Genomic DNA, 19,718 nt, shown 5'->3' on the forward strand with positions numbered 1-19,718 from the left:
ACATCAGAGAATTTATTTACCAAAAGTTATGGAAGGCAACAGCAATGGTGAAAATAAACCAGCAAGTGATGCCATGGAAGAGTAGCCATGCCAGCCAGGTCAGGTTGGCGGTGGTATGGTTGTTCAAGACTTAGTATGCAACTATGCAAGAGTTTATCTGACTCTCAAGAACCAGCTCAAGATGAATTTGGAGGAGGTCGGAGAAAACAAAGTGATGGCTGAAGAAAAGCTAAATCTGGAGGAAGTCAGTAGAGATGTTGAAAAAACTTATCTGAATGATAGTATGAGAACAGGACCAAATTCTATCGAGAAGGGTGATGGTAAGGAACAGGATTGTAATCTTGGACGCATTTTGGAGCCAGACTGTGTTTTTGTCGAGTTCAGAAGAGCAGAAGCCTCATGCATGGCAGGACATTGTTTACATGGGAAGGTTATTTGATGACGGTGTTGTAGTGGTGGAATATGTTCCTCTTGATATTTACTTGGCCAGATTCCGAAAATGATTGCTCGTTTTAGTAATTTCCATGAACTAATTGGGAAAACCACCTGCATGCAGATCTGGATTACCGAATCCTCTGTTCATGCCTGATAAAATAACCCTACCGTTTAACATGTCAGAGCAGTATTGAAATTGTCTAATATTAACTTTTGCCTATATGACATGTAGGAGAACGTCTTTTTTGGAATGTAATGGAAGCTTGCTAATGCCGAAATCATATTAACTGGTTGAAGCTTGGATTTTCAGGGATCTGGCTGGTCTGAACTCGTTGCCAAGACTTTTTTTAGGAGCCACTTTCGTTAGCTTTGAACAATTTGGTAAATGTTTTGGGTGAAAATATGAAATAAGATTACAATGGAAAAGGGCGGGGCAAAGCAACATCCACTTCCATCGCATCTTGATAAAGCAAAAGTCTCGAATTAGGTAGCTAGCCGATCTGTGCACTAACCCAGTTTCTTTGAAGAAGAAAAGCTAAAATTCCGATCACAAACAACTTTATCACCGTCACAAACACAAATTCAGTATAGGCTGCCCACATTTTAACAACAGCCCAAATTAGCAGAAAAACCCTACACGATTCATGCCAATTGGTTACAGGTTCTTATTTCTTTAAAAGCAAAAATAAAAACAAACAAGGTTTTATATGTATATATATATATTATTGCTTCTGTTTTGAACCAAAAACAGAAACCTTGATCGATATCAAAGTTCAGACTTCATATTGCTCAATAAAGTTGTTTAAGTAGATAGAATGAGAGGGACCGTAACTAAACGGTTCATGCTGGCTTCAACGAGAGGACTACATGCGAAGAAGAAAGAGAACTGTACTTGAAGTGTCGAGCAACATAAAGACATGTTTTCCGATCACGAGTTGTCCTTCAAAAATTTGTGGTGGAACACTACGGTGTCTGTATAATGAACGTTACACCCATAACTAAATAAACACACCGCTACCGCTCTGTTTTGTTCTGGAGGGAGGAGGTCTGGAGCTGGGGCAAAAGCTGAAGCCGTCCCACATCGGCTGGTTGAAACAAAAGTGTTTCGATATATAATAAAATATGAATCCCGATACTTAAAATCAGAGTGGCGCAGCGGAAGCGTGGTGGGCCCATAACCCACAGGTCCCAGGATCGAAACCTGGCTCTGATAAGAGAAAGGCTTCCTAAACACTCCGTCATTTTTTCCATGCAATAGCATATCTTTTTATGACAATTATATATCAAAGATTATATATACACGAACATTATATTTATAAGACATTTCAAACCATTTTTACAAAACAACCCTTCAAATTACAAATTATTTGTTTTGAATCATTCATTTTATAAAGTTTGAAAGTTGAGTAAAAGTTAATGATAATAATAATAATAATAATACCTATAGAATGAATGGCCCCAAATACAGCAGAAGCAGCTGCTGCATGTTATCAACTTCTGCCAATTCGAGTGGCAAAAGCACATAACAAGCAAGAAGCCAAACAAGTAAGAAAATTCTTAACTTGTTATTCTTGGATTTGTTTTTTTAATAAATTTAAGTTTTTTTAAGACTATTAAAAGTTTATATAATTATTAATTTTAAGATTTATAGGATTATTTGAGATACAAGACTCGAACACCATCATTAATTAAAAAAAAAACAAGAAGAAGAAGAAGACAATAGCTACAGCAGCTGTAGGGGGAGGAGTGTTGCTTGGAAACAATACACGCTTCCTCAAGACACAGCAGTTCTCCATTTCGAAGCCTAGTCCGGTTTCGGTTTCAGAGATAGGATTTCTTACTTCCCAATTGGGTGGCATCAGGATTTCCTACAACCCACCAAAACCACTCACTGCTCCTTTCACTCCCGCTATCCAACCTCTCGTCGCACGTAAAATCTTCTACCTTTCTCTTGTTTTCCTTCGGTCTCGATTAATCAAAGTTTTGGACTGTGAATTTTTTTTTTTTTTTTGGATCAAGTATCATTGCCGCACAACATTTGGTAGAAAAGCCCGGCGTTGCTAATTATAGGATTTACTTGCCTCGGTTTCTTAGTAACATCTTGTTTTGGGGATCTAGGTGTTGCATCTGTCTTGCCATGCTAGTGTCTGTCTGATTCGACGCAGAGATAATCCTTGCTTATTGATTTTTGTTCATAATGTACATGGGAGTGAATTGGTGCTTACTATGATCCTTAACAAATTTCGTTGGCGTTGTTAGAGTTGTTTAGAATTTGATTCATTGTGTAATTTGAACCATCTTTTGCAGGTAGAATTTGCCCCTTTACCGGGAAGAAAGCCAACAGGGCCAACAAAGTTTCCTTTTCAAACCACAAGACCAAGAAGTTGCAGTTTGTCAACTTGCAGTACAAGAGGCTGTGGTGGGAAGCTGGCAAGCGCTATGTCAAGCTGCGATTGTCAACCAAAGCGTTAAAGACTATACAGAAGAACGGACTGGATGCTGTTGCTAAGAAGGCTGGCATAGATCTTCGCAAAGAGTGATAAATTGGTCATATGTTTTTGTTTTGGCGTATTTGGTTTTCTGTTACTTTTTATATTCATTCCCTGTTCTGATGAAGTTCTTCCCTCGAATCAATGGTATCTTCATCTTTACATCTCACAAGCTGGTAATTACTCTTTGTTCATGTGCTCTTTAAGTCCATGGCTTTTTATCCAAACATGTATTGATTCCACAATCAGGAAATTGCGGAATAGTTTCATTAGGGTGTGATGTATTGTTGTGCTGCCTATCTGTAAGCAATTGCACTATACCATATGCTATGGCGCAAGTAACTTCGGAAGGTAGCTTCTGTATGTTGGTAGGAGGTTTGATGCCATGATGTTGGATCCTCGCATTCCCTTGTATTATTTTGTTTGCTGACTACGCATTATCCTAGTTGTAGATTATAATGGCACTGCAAAGTGTTGTGTTTGAAATTTTTGGATAAGGTTTTCAAATTTCAGGCTAGATTCTCCTTCTTCTTCTTGATTTCCAGTGCTGAAGCGTTTTGCCTCATTTGGAGTGGATGGATCAATGACTGCACAGGTTTGAAAAACAATGGAACATAGGTGTGAGTGCACAGATTTCTTGCAACATTTTGAACCGGATATCAATATCCAATCAATGTGATCTGGAATCACCGAGCCATGGTTGGATGTCTTTTCTGGTCATGACTGAATGTCACGTTCAGATGACCAAATCCACTCGTGTGCTTCTGTTCCATTCCATGCAGGCAGCGGCATGGAGAAGTTACCCTGTCCAGAAAGGAGCACCAGGAGCTAAAAACGGAGGAACCCTGATAAAGAAATGGATAAGGAGAATAAAACGAAAATTTGCTCGTATCCCAAGGTGCTTCAACTTGAGGATCAGTTTCCTTCTAGCGCGCTTCTCATGCCAACATTACATCCTATCAAATGTAATAGTTTGCAAGAGCATATGTGCATGACCCTCTACTTAGACTATTCATCAGTACATAGCTGACAGGGTATCAAAAGTGAACTCATTCCGAGTATTTGATGCCTCAAGCATTGCACGAGCAGTTTCATGATTGCAAAATTGCAGAACCAAAGCTAATGTCTTTTATGGGTTAATTATAGAACACACTGTTCACAGCTGATCGAATGCAAAGTTTCAGAGTTTGAAACTTCTTCGCTTTTGCAGGGAGTCACTTCTCTAACAAATAGCAACGCTATATTGTTATATTTCAATTCTATTGGAGTATATTTTTCCGAAGGAAAGAAAACTCTCCGGGTTTCGTTTTTGCCTATCTTGCAGGCAATTAATATCATCATCAACAGCCAAAAAAAAGAACCTGAATTTTACATCCAATGTTTTTCTTTGATGTAAAGAAACCTGATTAACCTATCATTTCAGCTTTCACGGTTCATTTATAACCTGTATAAAGTTATCTCGGCCATGCCTGCAAAAAATAGAAAATCCAGCGGCCAATTTCAGGAAAGACAAGAAACAATGCTGTTAATTCAGAATCCGGTAAACAACCAAAACAGGTTAAGAACTTGTCCACAGCCGTTATAAGTTATCCAACACAGAACAGGATCGCCAGAAAAGACAAAAAATCCAACGAAGAAATAAAGCTCACCCTTTCAAGACGTGGCTTTCTTTTGCAGATTCAAATCGTCAGCAGAGTTATAATCAGCAATGAGCCGGTACATGAATGAGGGGTTATGTCCTCCTCTGCAGCATAAAGAATGACCGGAACTTAAAAAACCAGATAAAAAGATGTAGCTGTACAACAGTCCAGTTAAATTTTTGGAATTTTGTTTCATAATGATGATAATTGGAAACAGAGAAGCTATTTGCCCAAGAAAAATAAGAACAAGTCTTACGTGCCTGTAACAAGAAGACTGACAAGCTCTGGTGGCACATAATCAAATGCAGGATTGACAACATTAAGTAGAGGAGTGCCACTGCCACAACTGAAGTCCATGCAATCTAAGAATTCTCCGAATTGCAGGACTTCTGATGGACATCTCATTTCATTTAGCAAGGCTGCTGGATTTTGCGGATAGAATGGACTCAATTGTCATACAAAAAAGAGAGGGTAATCAAAAAAAGCATTCATAAGAATCGAGACTTTACAGGACAGTTTTGAGCATAATCGTACATATACACATTGGATCGATTGTCTCAACTACTTGGTTTTGCAGAATTCATCATATGTGATTTTGTATGGATTGTTATCTTTTAAACTGTTCCATGTAAAGACTGCAGGCTTCTCTTCTATAAAGCGAGAAGTTTTGGGATGTTAGAATTTTTTTTCAAATTTTAGATGCTTTAGCAGATCAAGGAATACTAGTGGAAAATATCCAAAGAATATCAGATATTCTATCCAAAAGGATTCAGATGTCAGCATGCCTTATGAGTACCAGCAACAACGACAAATGGAACAGCATGCTTCCTGGCAGCAAGAGCAACAATGTTCAACCAAACAGGACCTGTGACGCCACCACTGGCCATCACGGCATGAACTCCAACTGCAACCTTTATCATAATTCCCAAGTTTAGGAAACCTAAAGAATTTTAAAAATATTCTTTTTCCCATGTTTCCTTAATCGTTTCTGTTAAAGATTGCTTCAGGAATGCCATAAGTCCACGTTACCTTCCTGTTATATTAGTTTCAGTTTTTTATGATTTATTGCTATTAGTTAGCATTTCAGTTTTTTCTTTTACTATGTATCTGAAAAGATGTCTATCAAATAAGATATGCAATCAATTATCCTCACCCTGCAACACATTAGTATTCTTATTCTTGCAGTCTTTTGATTTCTTTCTTTACTTGAAAACTATCAGTTTCAATTTGGTGTCTTTCCTCTCTTTTTTAAGGAAAAACTTCATTAATTTGGGAGCACAATTTACAATATAATTATTTATGGCACGCCCTTATTTTCTGTATGCAAAGAAAATGTCCACTTCGTGTGTTTAGAAAAGAAAAATGTTCATTGAAATCTAAATTAAAATTAAAATTATGAGTTCATAGATTCGAACTCCTTTTTGTTCACGAGGGGAGGTCTGAAAGACCTTGAATCACATGATAGGAGCAAAACTTGCTTTCTCAGAAGAATCTATTAGGTAACAACTGCTAGTATAATTTCACCTGAATTGTCAGGTATCTGATGTAATTCGATCCGGTTGGATTGGATTCTTCCATTCCTAGTGACCAGAGAAGTATGTCGGCATAATAACTAAAAAGAATTTGCTTGGAGAAAAGAATTTCCACCTGAATTTTTTCTGCTCACCAATTTCATGATCCCCCGAGTTCAAACTCAATATGTTTTCTCTTGAATTGAATCCCTCGAGTCCAGAAACACGTCTGATAATATAATTACTCCCTTCCATTACCATAAGCTGGATTAATTTGAAGTTAAATATTAAAAGAAAGAATGGGGATTAAAACTTGCTAGAAAAACAAATAAAATTAACTTTTACATTACATCATTCAACTAGAGTAAGTCAAACAAGTATTTTTGAGTAATAATACATATCTACATACATATGGGCTTACGGAGCAAAATGTGCTTCAAGATCAGGTCGTAATCTGAAGGACTCAACTGGCGCAGAATCTTCCAGAAATGCTGCAGCCTCAAAGCATTCGACAGCCTCAAGTGCTGATGCACTGACATCAGCCTTGTAGAGTAGTCCAAGGTTGTACCATGCAGAATGGTTTGTTTTGTCAAGTCGAATTGCATCAGTGAGAAAGCTTCTGATAATTGGTATTGACTGACTGCCTAGTCGTCTGAGGATACAGGCAGTGGATACCAAGCTTGGGACATGGTTGGGTTCCACATCTAATGCTGCCCTGAATGCTTTCAGAGCTTCTTGATGCAAGCCCTTTGCTTCATATAGTAAACCTAACATAATCACCAGTTCTTTTGTTAATATTTTAATGTATTAGAAACATCTGGCAGAACATTAAATTACATTTTGCTGCAGAACTGACTTGTCTATAAGCAACTTGTTTTAATTTGGTACCCTAAACCTAAAAAATCCATACATGAAAAATGACATAATATGCCAGGAAGCAACATAGACGAGTAAAATTGAACTTTCAATATGATTTTTCCACATTACAGAACAATTCCATAGTTTTAAGCAATCTTATGTTTTGGAGCCATTTCCTAACATAATTCATTCCACAGGCTTACCAGACATTGATAAGCCTAGCTCCAAAGGATGAAAGTGGTATGTCGGTAACTTTATATACTTTCCAAATAAGAAATGGACTTCTAAGAAAGGTTCTAGGAACTATTCTGGTCGCAGTTGAAGTGTTTAAGTTGCAGTTAAGAGACGCAGCTTTTAACATGTGCTTGTTAGCTTTTGACATAAGACTTTGGGTTGAGAGGAGCTAATAAGCAGAAAAGGGATCAAATCTTGCACATAAACTAGACAGCCTATATATTATATGTAGCTGCAGCCTGTATATCAAAGACATGATGAAGGTGGGAGTGCATCATTTATGAACATCTAATCACCTGTTGAGTGCCATCTTGAAGCAGAATATGGACTGATAATCTTGGATTTTGAAAGACAGGCCTCAGCATCCCGCCACTTTGACAAACTTGTGTACAAATTAGCCAGATCATGCCATGTTTCCATTTCCAAACTCCGATCACTGTTTCTCCGATTCTGCAAAATTATATATATGTAAAAAACATTAAAAAAAAATTGAGAAGCATATTCGTGCTATTCAATACTACTATTTTTGCCTCAGCACAGACTTCATTGGGTTCAAACCCAAACTCCAGTTGTTTTCACCTCTCAAGGCAACGACAGAACCCAAAAGCTTTTCAAATTCATACAGTACTTTGGGATGAGAATAGCTCTCCGTAGAGAGTTGATGAGGATTTCGTTATTTACTAGACAAAAATTTCAAGAAATATTTCCCATGAAAACTTCCTAAAACGTGAGAAGTCTTAACTCTCACCTCAAAGTTGAAAAACATAAATTTAGTTGCAAGCACTGCTCACGATACCATAATCTATTTCTAGAATCACAATCTATATAATCATAGATTACTTTTGGGAAATTTTACAAATTTTAATATAGAAAAAGGAAACATTTTCATTGACATTCAAAGACACTTTTGTATTTCGAAGGCTGTAAATATTTATATTTTTGCGAATTACAAATAATTACAAAAAATATGAAGCAAAAAGTTCTTATTCTCCAATTTAAATTTATTTTCTTCATTGGAAACGATCAAACAACTATGTTCCTGGTGATATTACATTCAAACAAACTATATGATGGATTCCAGTGAATTAACACATAGGGAATGCTAAATTTCAAGAAAGCACTTCATGAGAGTTAAAAAATTAAAATCATATCAGCAAATGAGCGAACCCTTGTCTTCATTAAAATAATTTCCTGATGCATATCCAATTGAGAAGAAAATAAATTGTATATTCTTTCGAAACATTATGCTCAAAGATTAAGACATGCTCCCATTTCTTTAATGCTGCTGACTTTTCTGCTTAGTAAGAAATTTACAATTTAAACGTCCTAACATATGTTTTTTCACAGTGTCACCATAATAGGCATGATGGGTATGTAAATCAATCGTACCTTTGGCAGCTTCTTGCCAGAACCTGAGCTTTTAGTTCGAACTTGGACAATAGCAAGCAGATAAATGTAGGTATCTATTGCATTCTGTAATTTCCCCTGTGCAATTTGGAGTTTAGCTTTTGTCCGCAACAGCTCTCCTTGATCCCACTTCCCAGTTTGATCTAGAGCAGCGTTAATTACATTCTCTGCATCAACAAACTGTTTTTGAGCTGACAATATTCGCGCCATAAGGATATAACTTCTAACATTAGACCCAGCCTCAAGTTTTAAAAGCTGCTTTGCATGGTAAAGGGCAGTATCCAACTTTCTCTGCTCAGCATTTTCTAGACTGAGATGGAATATGATAGACGGGTCTCTTTCTCTCATCATTGTTTCAGCACTTTCCAGCACCTCAAGCGCTTCAGTTTGTTTAGAAATTCTCTCTGTATCAGAAGCAACTGATCTGGATTGAGTTGACAGTAAAATACCCTGTAAGCAGTTTGCAACACTTGCCATCTGGTCGCATCTTCCACGCAATTTAGAGAGCGCTTTGCAAGCATAAGTTATCCCTTCATCCACACAAATCATATTCGTTGCGCAAATTTTTGAAGCTAATAATAATTCCAAAACACAGTCTGGGTTCTCTCTGTTATTCAGCAAATTCCTCAAAAGATTCAAAGCAATCATTTGCTCACCCTCTCCATGGTAACAGAGAGCAAGAATGCTATATCTTTCTCTCCTTTCCATGATCCCTGGAAGCAACTCTTCCACCTGATGGGCCAGTGCTCTCTGTTCCCCTGAAACAGATAGTGCAAAAGAAAGGTGGTACATGATTGTCGGGTCCCACTCAATCTTTTTTGCGGCAAATTTTCTTAATAGAAGCAACAACAGAAGAATAGCCTCTTCTATATTGTTTCTTGGTACAAAAGATCCATCCACCTGTGAACGGAGATTAGGAGGGCTTGCATCACAACCGCTATACAACAGAAAAACAGCAAATTCCTTTTCTAACTTAGCTGTGGTCTCCATATTCAGATTCCAATTATATAGGAGAGCCCTCCGATATGACAAGATAGCTTCTTGGAGAGACCCAGCAAGTTTCCATAGCTCAGGAAGCAATTCAACAGCTTTGTTTAGAATATCCTGTAGCTTCCAATCTGCAGAAACACTTTCTGGTATGCCTTCTGGTAATGCAGACTCAATAGTGTCCAAAATCACTTTGCATGACTGAGCAGCTTCTGCAAACATAGGCAGGAAGGAAAGTTAGCCATAAAGAAAAAATAATATATACATCACATTCAGCCATCTAGAATCCTTTCATCTCATATTTTCATCATTTGCATCTGTGCGTGCAGGTGTTCATGATATAAGAACATCTAAACATACATACATTAAATAGCTTGCTGCATACAAAATAACCCATAGAGAAGACTTAGGTACAATAGTTGTAAGAACCAAGCAACATGACTCCTTGATATGTTCAATTTTTTTTCTTAAAACAAGCAAAAGTGCCTCTATAATTATTTATTTTTTATATTTGGACCCATTCAAGACTTGAGATATCCAAGCAAACTACATTAAGAGAAGCTTGCTGCCCACTGACAGTCCTGCTACTGCAGGGTCTTACAAACCAGTGGCTCTCCAAAATCAAACCACAGCATTTGGATCCCAAAGTTTCATTGCACTAAACTAGAAAATATTAAATGGAAAACGAAAATAAGGTCAGAATATACCTTCAAACCGTCCCAGACCGTGCAATGATTTTACTTTGAGATAAATAGCTTCAAGAAGTAAACTAATAGCATGCATCGACATGGGTGGCGCAGCATCACTTTGAGAACGGCGTCGGTTTTGTTCACATCTTCTAGAAAGGGAGACTTTAATCTTAGAAGTCACAGAAGCAATGTCGATTCCTTCAAACACATGAAGTGCTCCTTCTATATTTCCTTTTTGATACTCGAGCCTTCCCAATAATGCTCTTGCTTCCTATAAAATTAGATGGCGTCTTAGCCTCATGAAGTATTGTGAGGTTACATTATAAAATTCAACAAAAATACCAATTTCAATGATGAGGAAATGTAGTAAGGTGCGTCAAATAAAACAGAAACAAAGCGTCAAATCTTATAAATGAGCCCAAAGAAAAATGCAAGCCGCAGGTGAGTGCTTCAAATACACTTTCCCTTTCTTCTCTGCTAATACTTTAATTCGATATTTTTTTCTTATTGATGCATCCATTAGTTTGACCTTGAATGGGATCAGACCATCTCAAATAACATCACGAGTTTAACATTATATGCTTCATCTCAAATTACACGCGCACGCACGCACACCCACAATGCTGCCCCCAAATGGTTATGCTGTGGTTTCATTCACTGCAAAATGGAAGTTTTTTTGGTCACCCTAACATATCAAGGCATCCCCATTATCCACACCTAAAAGGTGCATAACAGCTAAATCCTGTATATAGATACAGTTCATTGCATAGCTTTTTTCAATGTCTTCTTCACAGATTTAATATGAAAATTCAAACAGTTTATCAAGTCTATTGGCATTAAATTCTGGCAGAGCAAAAAAAAAAAAACGATAACAAAGCCTTATTTCTTTACCTCATAGTTGAGATAACCACTCTCACGAAGGGATGACTCTGCTTCTTCAATGTTGCTATTCTCGATCTTTATATCTGCCTCAGCAGCTCGTGATGAATAACTGGCCGAATAGTCCCGAGTTGCCAAGGACTCTGAAGAAGAAGCCATGTCATCTAATCTTAGCTGCTCCCCGGAACGTATACACTTCATCATCTTCCACAATCTCCCTCTGATGCCAAGTCCCCGCCTTTTTATCCAATTCTCAAGTCTCATAACGTTTCATTACCCTTGATATTGTTCCAAAACAGAATCAAAAGCAAAACACACAAAATCAGAACTCCTTGAGTAACTTAAACAACAAAAAAATAACTATGCTCTAATTGCCTGCCATGTATTCTATGATCATGAACAACATGGAAGATCCTGAACCTGTGAACTCTCAAATATAGTGAACCAATACGTTTTTCTTAACAAACATATGAAACCTACATTGCCATCCTAATCAACAATGACTTAAAAGTCTTATTATCGCTTAACACATTTCAAGCCCTTGAAACCACAAAACTGAGAATTCGAGCATCCAAATTATCACTTGAAATGCAAAACCAGCCAATAAATTTGAATTCTTCTTCACCAAAGCCCACCACATAAATAAACCACCCAGACCTCAAGCACCCTACAGGCTAAAGAAAAGTAAAAAGGGAGTAGAAAGCTCAAAAACAAGAAAAGTCCAGCTAAACCACCCAGATGACTTATTTGCAACAGAAAATCAACAAGAGAACATGATTGTAATGAAAGGTAAAGTGGGGGAAGTAAAATAAACCCTTTACCATATAGACAAAGAAAACAGCTGGGATCAAAATAACCATCCAAAAGAAAGTACCTTTCATGGCAAAAAAGTATTGACTGAGCCCACAACACATCAAGACTTTCACGGTACATCTCCGCAATTCAAGAATCCAAAGCTTCTTTCTTTCCCCTTTTCTATTTTATTAACCGTCCTTTTCCTTCCCTCTCAAGTGTGGACTTCAATTTCTTTGAAGTTAATATATCTTGAGAGCTATTTCCAGTGTAGTTGTTGAAGTTTCAAACAGTACAACGAAGCATGAATGAGCAGAGCTTATTTCATTTCAAAGGTGTGAACAGAGGGAAGTTTTTGGATCATAATTACACATTTATTAATCAATTAAAGTATGCATTAATGTTATCAAAAAATATACTTTATTGCACAGCTCATGCTATTGGTGAAAGAAATGGACATGGGACCCAGTTTGAAATCTACCCTTCACACTCTGGTCAACTGCAGTGCTGCCCCCCACAATAATTCCTCTCTCTCTCAGACAACTTTTCTTTGCTGTATTTTTCTTGCAGTGGCAGATACTTCAGGCAACTGGCAAGGCCATCAAGCCTTTTAGGAAGGAGGAACATAGACAGAGCCAAATAAGCTTTTTTTGAATTAAGGCTAAGCCAAGCGGCTGTGCTCTGGTGAGTGGGTATGTTTTTATTACTCTGTTTTCGAGTGCTGGCTGTCTCATGAATGCAATACTCTTCAGATTCAAGGATTAAAAAGGAGAGAGAGAAGACTAACCCATGACACTGAAATAATTAGGGTTTTTATGGTTCATGTAAAGCACTTTATGTGTTTTTAATCATTTTATTGAAGCATGCAGTCCAGACGCATGGTTCTTTACTGTCCTTTTTTTTTTCTTTGTTTTTTAACAGTCCAAGAAAAATTTACAAAATTCATATACTTTTTTTTAATTTTGACATGATTTTTAAAGGCTTTTTTATTTGAATTTTAATAATTTTACTTAATTATTATATATTTGAAATGAAAATAATTACACTAATAGTAAATTATTTATGAAAGTTTGATTGAATTTGGTTTTTTATCATTAAAATTTTTAAATTGATTTTAAACATGATTTTATCATATATATAATTTTTTTTAGCTTTTCATCACACATAATATAAACATAATAATTTAAGATTGTTAGTTAACTTGTCTTAATAGTTATAAAATATTTTTAAATAAAATAAAAACATTGATTTTATTTAAAAATATTATCTTGACTAGGATAATCAAGAGATATGTTAATAAAAAAAATTATATTAACAAAGAAAACATTTCAACATAAATATATTTTTCGGTTTAATAATAATGACAAAAAAGTTTTTCAAAAATTATATATTTTTTAATTTTAAAAAAAAAACTAGGTCTCCTGCAACATGGCTAGAAAATACAAGCCAGTTATACACTAACCTTGCATTTACAACTCGACAATTAAACTATTTATTATACATAAAATAAAAACAACTACATAATCAAAATGATTTTCAAGAAAATAATAATTGAAATGTCATTTTTTTTTCCTTTTATTCTAACAAACAAATTCATGTTCTTCTGTTGATATATAACTTGATTCTTAAAATAAAAAAATCATTATGATGATCTGATAACAAGGCCCAGTATTCATTACCATATCATTATGATGATCTGATGCCAACCAAGGCCCATTAGATGATGATCTGATGTCAACCCAGGCCCACTATGTATTTGTTCAGCCATCATTAATTAGCCCAAATTTTAAATGTTTTCATTTGCTTTACCCCTGAATGAAGGAAAGGTACAGAGACGAGTGTTTTGGTCCATTACAATGACTGGAGGCCCAATCTATGCTGCCAAAATTGCCAATAAACATAAATATCAAGAAAAAAGAGCCCTAAAAAAGAAAAAAACTAAATAAAAGTATAATTAACATTAAAAAAAAAAAACTTGTTGTAACATAAGCATATATTTCAATGCTTATTATAAGTGATTTTTTTTGTATATATTTATTTAAATTTAGAACTAGTTTGTTTTTGCATTTTAAAAAATGTGTTTTTAAAAAAATTAAAAAATATATTTTTTTATTTGTTTTAAATTAATTTTATTTATGTTTTCATAACGTTAAAAATTCAAAAAATAATCGCTAGAATAACAAATAAGTTATTAATAATAAAGTAGACAAGCAATTACCATTTTAAATAACAATCGCATATGATCAATATTGTAGTACCAATACTATTACGGGAGACTTCTCCTACAATTATTGACGTCACTGTTCTTACATGTGTTTAAAAGTATAACAGTGGTTGTTTTTATTTTTTATAGTGTATTTTTCTTACTAGAAAATTAATTAAAAAATTATTTTTAACATTAATAAACACTAAAGTAAATTTAAATATTTTTAAATCACGAAAACAGGTGGTCTAATATTTTTAAATCACGAAAACAGACTTGCCAATTGGACCTCGCTCTATGATTATTTATGAATAGCGTAGAGACCAAAGCTTTCCATTTAAATAAAAATGGAATTGCTATTATTATTAAATAAAAATAGGAGCCGTTTTGATAATGACTCTCCTTCGTCTCATGTGTAGCTTAGCCGGAGCTCGGAATTATACAAGTTCACATTTGAGTTAAAGAGAAAGCAAGAGCATATAGGCGCCTGCGTGCAAAATTCTTGGAAGAAATTAAGTACAATAAATAAAACACATGAACGGAGTAACAACGTTAAGTAATTAAGAAATCAATTATTATGATGACGATACAATAAAAATACTAGACAAATTGCATAGTTAATATATTTTTATTGAGGGCTCTCTTTTTTTTCTTTATATGAGATTGCATGCATGCATGCATGCAACGTATAAAGTTTAGTGGTGTCCGATTCCACCGCCTCCAAACCCACCCCCACCACCAAAGCCACCTCCGCTGCCACCCCCACCACCAAAGCCACCTCCGCTGCCACCTCCTCCTCCAAAGCCACCGCCAGAACCACCTCCTATTCCTCCTCCAACACCTCCACCCTTTCCAAACCCACCACCAATCCCACCACCAGATCCACCACCACCACCACCACCTACTCCTCCACCTTTCCCAATACCTCCACCAATCCCACCTCCTTTTCCAATCCCACCACCAATGCCACCTCCCTTTCCAATCCCTCCACCGAGACCTCCTCCTTTCCCAATCCCACCGCCAACTCCCCCTCCCTCACCAATTCCACCTCCTAATCCCCCACCTTTGCCAATTCCACCACCCAATCCACCACCTTTCCCAATGCCGCCTCCAAGTCCACCACCTTTCCCAATACCTCCACCAATCCCACCTCCTTTTCCAATCCCACCACCAATGCCACCGCCCTTTCCAATCCCTCCACCTAGACCTCCTCCTTTCCCAATCCCACCGCCAACTCCCCCTCCCTTACCAATTCCACCTCCTAATCCCCCACCTTTGCCAATTCCACCACCCAATCCACCACCTTTCCCAATGCCGCCTCCAAGTCCACCTCCTTTTCCAATCCCACCACCAATGCCACCGCCCTTTCCAATCCCTCCACCGAGACCTCCTCCTTTCCCAATCCCACCGCCAACTCCCCCTCCCTTACCAATTCCACCTCCTAATCCCCCACCTTTGCCAATTCCACCACCCAATCCTCCACCTTTCCCAATGCCGCCTCCAAGTCCACCACCTTTCCCAATACCTCCACCAATCCCACCTCCTTTTCCAATCCCACCACCAATGCCACCGCCCTTTCCAATCCCTCCACCTAGACCTCCTCCTTTCCCAATCCCACCGCCAACTCCCCCTCCCTTACCAATTCCACCTCCTAATCCCCCACCTTTGCCAATTCCACCACCTAATCCTCCACCTTTCCCAATGCCGCCTCCAAGTCCACCACCTTTCCCAATTCCACCACCCTTGCCAATCCCACCCCCTAGGCCACCCCCCTTGCCAATCCCGCCACCAAGGCCACCCCCCTTTCCTATCCCACCCCCTAGGCCACCATCACCGCCTAACCCACCATCACCGCCTAACCCGCCGCCACCTCCAGCACCACCGCCTAACCCGCCGCCACCTCCAGCACCGCCCCCAAACCCGCCGCCTCCACCAGCACCGCCCCCAAACCCGCCACCGGCTCCGCCACCAAAGCCCCCGCCTCCACCCCCAAACCCACCACCTCCACCAGCTCCACCCCCAAACCCACCACCTGCACCACCTCCTCCGCCAAATCCACCACCAAATCCTCCACCCTTTTCAACACCTAGGAACTTCTCGTCCTCATTTTCAACGGCCACTACATCTCTCGCAAGCACACTCACTACTAGCACATTAAGACAGAGCAAGGATAACAAAGCACCTTCCCTTGTAAAACTTACCATTTTGTTTGTGATTTTAATTAGGACGGAGAGGTCGATCGTTGATGAGAGATTGATGGATGTGAGCGAGGTTCTTATAGCCCTTAACAATTTGATTCTGCATTAAATTGTTTCAACAACTAACTGTTCCCGCTATTAACGCGTAAATACTGATCCCTTACTTGTTGTAATCACGCGTTTGGTGCAGCTGTAAGATGACAAGACTCTCGTTTTCGAAAGTATGCCGTCAGACAATATTTGCATGCATTATCGTGCTCCTTTTTCTGCTTTGTACTTGTTGCGTCTCATCAACAAGATATACCTAACCTAACCATGGATTAGCACGACATATTATTATACTATTTCATCCCATATTGTTCTTGCTCTTTAATATACATATATATTAATATATATTTTATATAATCACATCTAGCTTATTAAAAATACTAGAAAAAAATATTAATTTGATATTTTTTTAAAGTGTAAAACACTTTGTTGGCACAGTCATGTAATTGCTTAAAATATTTAGTCAATGAAACTTTGTGTTGCAATTGGATGATCAAACCTTTTGTGCTGTCAAAAAAAAAAAAAGGAAATCAAAATCCAAAAAAAAAATCTTTAAGCTCCGAATCATGTGCTTGGTAGATGAAATATTTATTGCTTGCTTTAAAAAGCTCTTTGATTTTCAATCACATTCAGCTCCAATCAAAGAAACAATTAATAAATACAGCCAACAAATTATCCAATTTTTCGTATTATATGCCAGCTAGCTACGTGGAAATGTCCCCACATTCATGTGCATGCCGATCATATATTTATTACGAGCATGTACTCCTACTCTGTATAAATATTAAGATCTTATTCTGGTTTCTATACTTTATTATTCCCTAAATGCGCTTGGTTAATTGTATTTTAAAGTTTATAATATAACACAATCTTTTTAAACAACATGACAGTGTGACACGTGTAACTTGTTCCTGGTCGTCGGGTTCTTATCTACGAAAGAGGATCCAATCCAAGTGTTGTTAAATGTGCGGCTCCTTTTAATTAGGTTCAAGGCACGTAAGACTCGTGACGAATGGATTTTTCCAAGAATTTTAAAATAATCATCTGCCTCCAGGACTTTTAGGCCCCTTTTTTTTCATGAAAATACTTTTTTAAAAAATATTTTTTTTTTCCATGTTTGGTAACCTTGAACAAAGTTGATTAAGGGTAAATTAAAGAAAAAAAATGGTATTAAATAAAAAAAGTATTTCCTTTTATTTTCTTTGAAAAACATTTCTCAAGACCTTTTTTTAAAAAAAACAAATAAGGTGAAATGACTAAATTTTTTCTCATTTTTTTATTTGTTTTTCATGAAATAATTTATAAAATTAGATTTTTTTTAATTTTATTCTCCTTTAATATTTTTATTTGTTAGATTTGATCTATTTTTTTATTTTTATTTAAAATAATTTATAAAATTAAATTTTTTTAACTTCATCTCCCTTTAATATTATTATTTTTCAGATTTGATCCCAACTCTTTTAATAAACTTGAAAAAAAATAACAAGTTATTTTTTAAGCTATTTTTTATTATATAACCAAATACCAAAAACTATTTTTAACTTAATTTTGATGACAATATCAAATATAAAAAATAATTCATTTATTAAAAAATTATTTTAAAAATAATTATTTTCTAACAAAAAAAAAGTAAAGAAATATCGGGAGTACCAGCCCACATTTCAGCACAATTTTATGAATGATTTCAGTTCAAACTCCCTGGCAAAATTTGGGTCAATGGTGGATTGTTTCAGCTTGGATCCCCTGCCACCTCAATCAAGATTTCATATGAAACTGTGAGGGGTGTTTTTCAACTAATAAGATTTTAAATTTGTATTTTAGAGATTATTAGTTAAAATTTTATAAATTTTAGAGTTATTTAAAATTTATAAAATTATTAATTTTAAAACCTATAAAATTAGCTGTGTGTAAACTGACCCAAACATTCACTAAAAAAAAAAAGGATAGAGGACAGCTCTGTTCAGAATTAACAAAACCCAACCCAAATTTTAATGCTGGGTAGATTTTATTTTTCCTCTTGATTTATGGTTGGCTAGAAAATGTTAACGTGGTCCCCTTAAATTGATTTTGTTACTGAGTTTTTTTCAAGGCACCAAACACGTAATAAATGTTCCATTTTCTTTATGAAAAATATCACACTACTCGTGACATAAAATATGAGCATTAAAAATACTTCAGAGCTGACCTTCTTGAAAAGAACTTGAGGTTAGAGGTTCGGATCCTATGCCACCCATTCGCAAACATTTGCATTGAGTTAAATGGCCTGCCGTGGAAATCTCTCTCTCTCTCTCTCTCTCTCCTCTCTCTCTCTCTCTCTCTCTCTCTCACACACACACACACACAGAAAGAGAGTATTATTTAAAAAAATAAATGTATATAAAGTGTGAAAAGATAGAAAATCATATCCAAATTATTTTAAAATACGGGTAAATAACTTTCTACAAACTTTGGATCAAAACTTAGTTAAGTCTTTTTTTTTAGTCATGCCCAAAATTCGAAGATCACAGGATGCAAAATTAAAAAATGTATAGACTTTTGGATTTAAAATTTAATATAATATTAGAATCTATATATATTAAATTTATCTAATAAATTGATAAGTGATTTTAATGTGCAAAAGCCTAAGAAAAAAGCTTGAATCGGCTTCAATAAATATCATGAAAAAATGGTTTTTATGTGTTTACTCGCCGCAGCACATCTTATATAATTTCTATAGTATATATTTTGATAATTTTACTCTTGATAATTTTTTTTTTATCATATTTTTTTTTTATTATTTTTTTTTTATTAATTTTTTAAGTTTGGTATTTTTTTACGTTCAATTTCAACATTCATCATTTAGTTTATTTAAATTTATTTGAACTTTTTCGTTAAGTCTATTTTAGAATTACAAGTTATGGTTTGAAAAATTAACTCAATTTAAAAATATTAGCCGAGGTTACTTTGATTTTTTATCTTATTTTTTTAAATTAATTTTTTTAATTTTATCATTCAATATTTATTTTATTAAAGATTAAGATTTGTGTTCTTTTATATACCTTTTGCATCTTTTTTTAATATGATTGGAAAAGTCTTTTTATTTTTGGGTTTTGGTAAATATATTTTCTCAAAATAAATTTTTTTCTTGAATTAAATATTGAATATAAATATATACTCACTCCATTGTATTTTATTTTGGTGCATTGCTCTCGCAAATTATGTGATTTTTTTCAACGTCAACTTATATCTTTTTGCAGTGAAATTTCAACCATCTTAACAAAATATATATATATATATATATATATATATATATATATATATATATATATTTGCAATAAATCAAGATCAGTTGTTTAATTAGTTTCACAA

General features: G+C 35.8%; 4 protein-coding genes and 1 non-coding gene across 5 annotated transcripts; 2 read left to right on the forward strand and 3 right to left on the reverse strand.

The window, feature by feature from the left end:
- The first annotated feature begins 115 nt into the window (after positions 1 to 115).
- Positions 116 to 3,441, forward strand: LOC133705217 (large ribosomal subunit protein bL28c-like). The gene is made up of 3 exons (XM_062130349.1): positions 116 to 430; positions 2,134 to 2,365; positions 2,743 to 3,441. Exons 1-3 carry the CDS (start codon positions 116 to 118, stop codon positions 2,973 to 2,975), a joined length of 780 nt encoding a protein of 259 aa, XP_061986333.1. The 3' UTR covers positions 2,976 to 3,441.
- On the forward strand, positions 1,577 to 1,648 carry TRNAM-CAU (transfer RNA methionine (anticodon CAU)). The gene has a single exon. It is a non-coding gene; the product is annotated as a tRNA-Met (tRNA).
- Positions 3,442 to 4,816: 1,375 nt separating the features above from the next.
- On the reverse strand, positions 4,817 to 5,484 carry LOC133705218 (uncharacterized). Its single transcript, XM_062130350.1, has 2 exons — positions 5,361 to 5,484; positions 4,817 to 4,986 (listed from the first exon to the last, which is right to left on the reverse strand). Exons 1-2 carry the CDS (start codon positions 5,482 to 5,484, stop codon positions 4,817 to 4,819), a joined length of 294 nt encoding a protein of 97 aa, XP_061986334.1.
- Positions 5,485 to 6,388: 904 nt separating this feature from the next.
- On the reverse strand, positions 6,389 to 12,699 carry LOC133705883 (protein NPGR2-like). The gene is made up of 6 exons (XM_062131307.1): positions 12,004 to 12,699; positions 11,142 to 11,407; positions 10,269 to 10,521; positions 8,557 to 9,773; positions 7,464 to 7,617; positions 6,389 to 6,842 (listed from the first exon to the last, which is right to left on the reverse strand). The coding sequence occupies exons 2-6, from the start codon at positions 11,391 to 11,393 to the stop codon at positions 6,493 to 6,495; spliced, it is 2,226 nt and encodes a 741-aa protein (XP_061987291.1). The 5' UTR covers positions 11,394 to 11,407; positions 12,004 to 12,699; the 3' UTR covers positions 6,389 to 6,492.
- Positions 12,700 to 14,460: 1,761 nt separating this feature from the next.
- LOC133705068 (glycine-rich cell wall structural protein) lies at positions 14,461 to 16,595 on the reverse strand. Its single transcript, XM_062130162.1, has 2 exons — positions 15,971 to 16,595; positions 14,461 to 15,847 (listed from the first exon to the last, which is right to left on the reverse strand). The coding sequence occupies exons 1-2, from the start codon at positions 16,326 to 16,328 to the stop codon at positions 14,820 to 14,822; spliced, it is 1,386 nt and encodes a 461-aa protein (XP_061986146.1). The 5' UTR covers positions 16,329 to 16,595; the 3' UTR covers positions 14,461 to 14,819.
- Positions 16,596 to 19,718: the final 3,123 nt, after the last annotated feature.

Source organism: Populus nigra, chromosome 10, assembly GCF_951802175.1.
Source record: "Populus nigra chromosome 10, ddPopNigr1.1, whole genome shotgun sequence".
NCBI classification, from domain to species: Eukaryota; Viridiplantae; Streptophyta; class Magnoliopsida; order Malpighiales; family Salicaceae; genus Populus; species Populus nigra.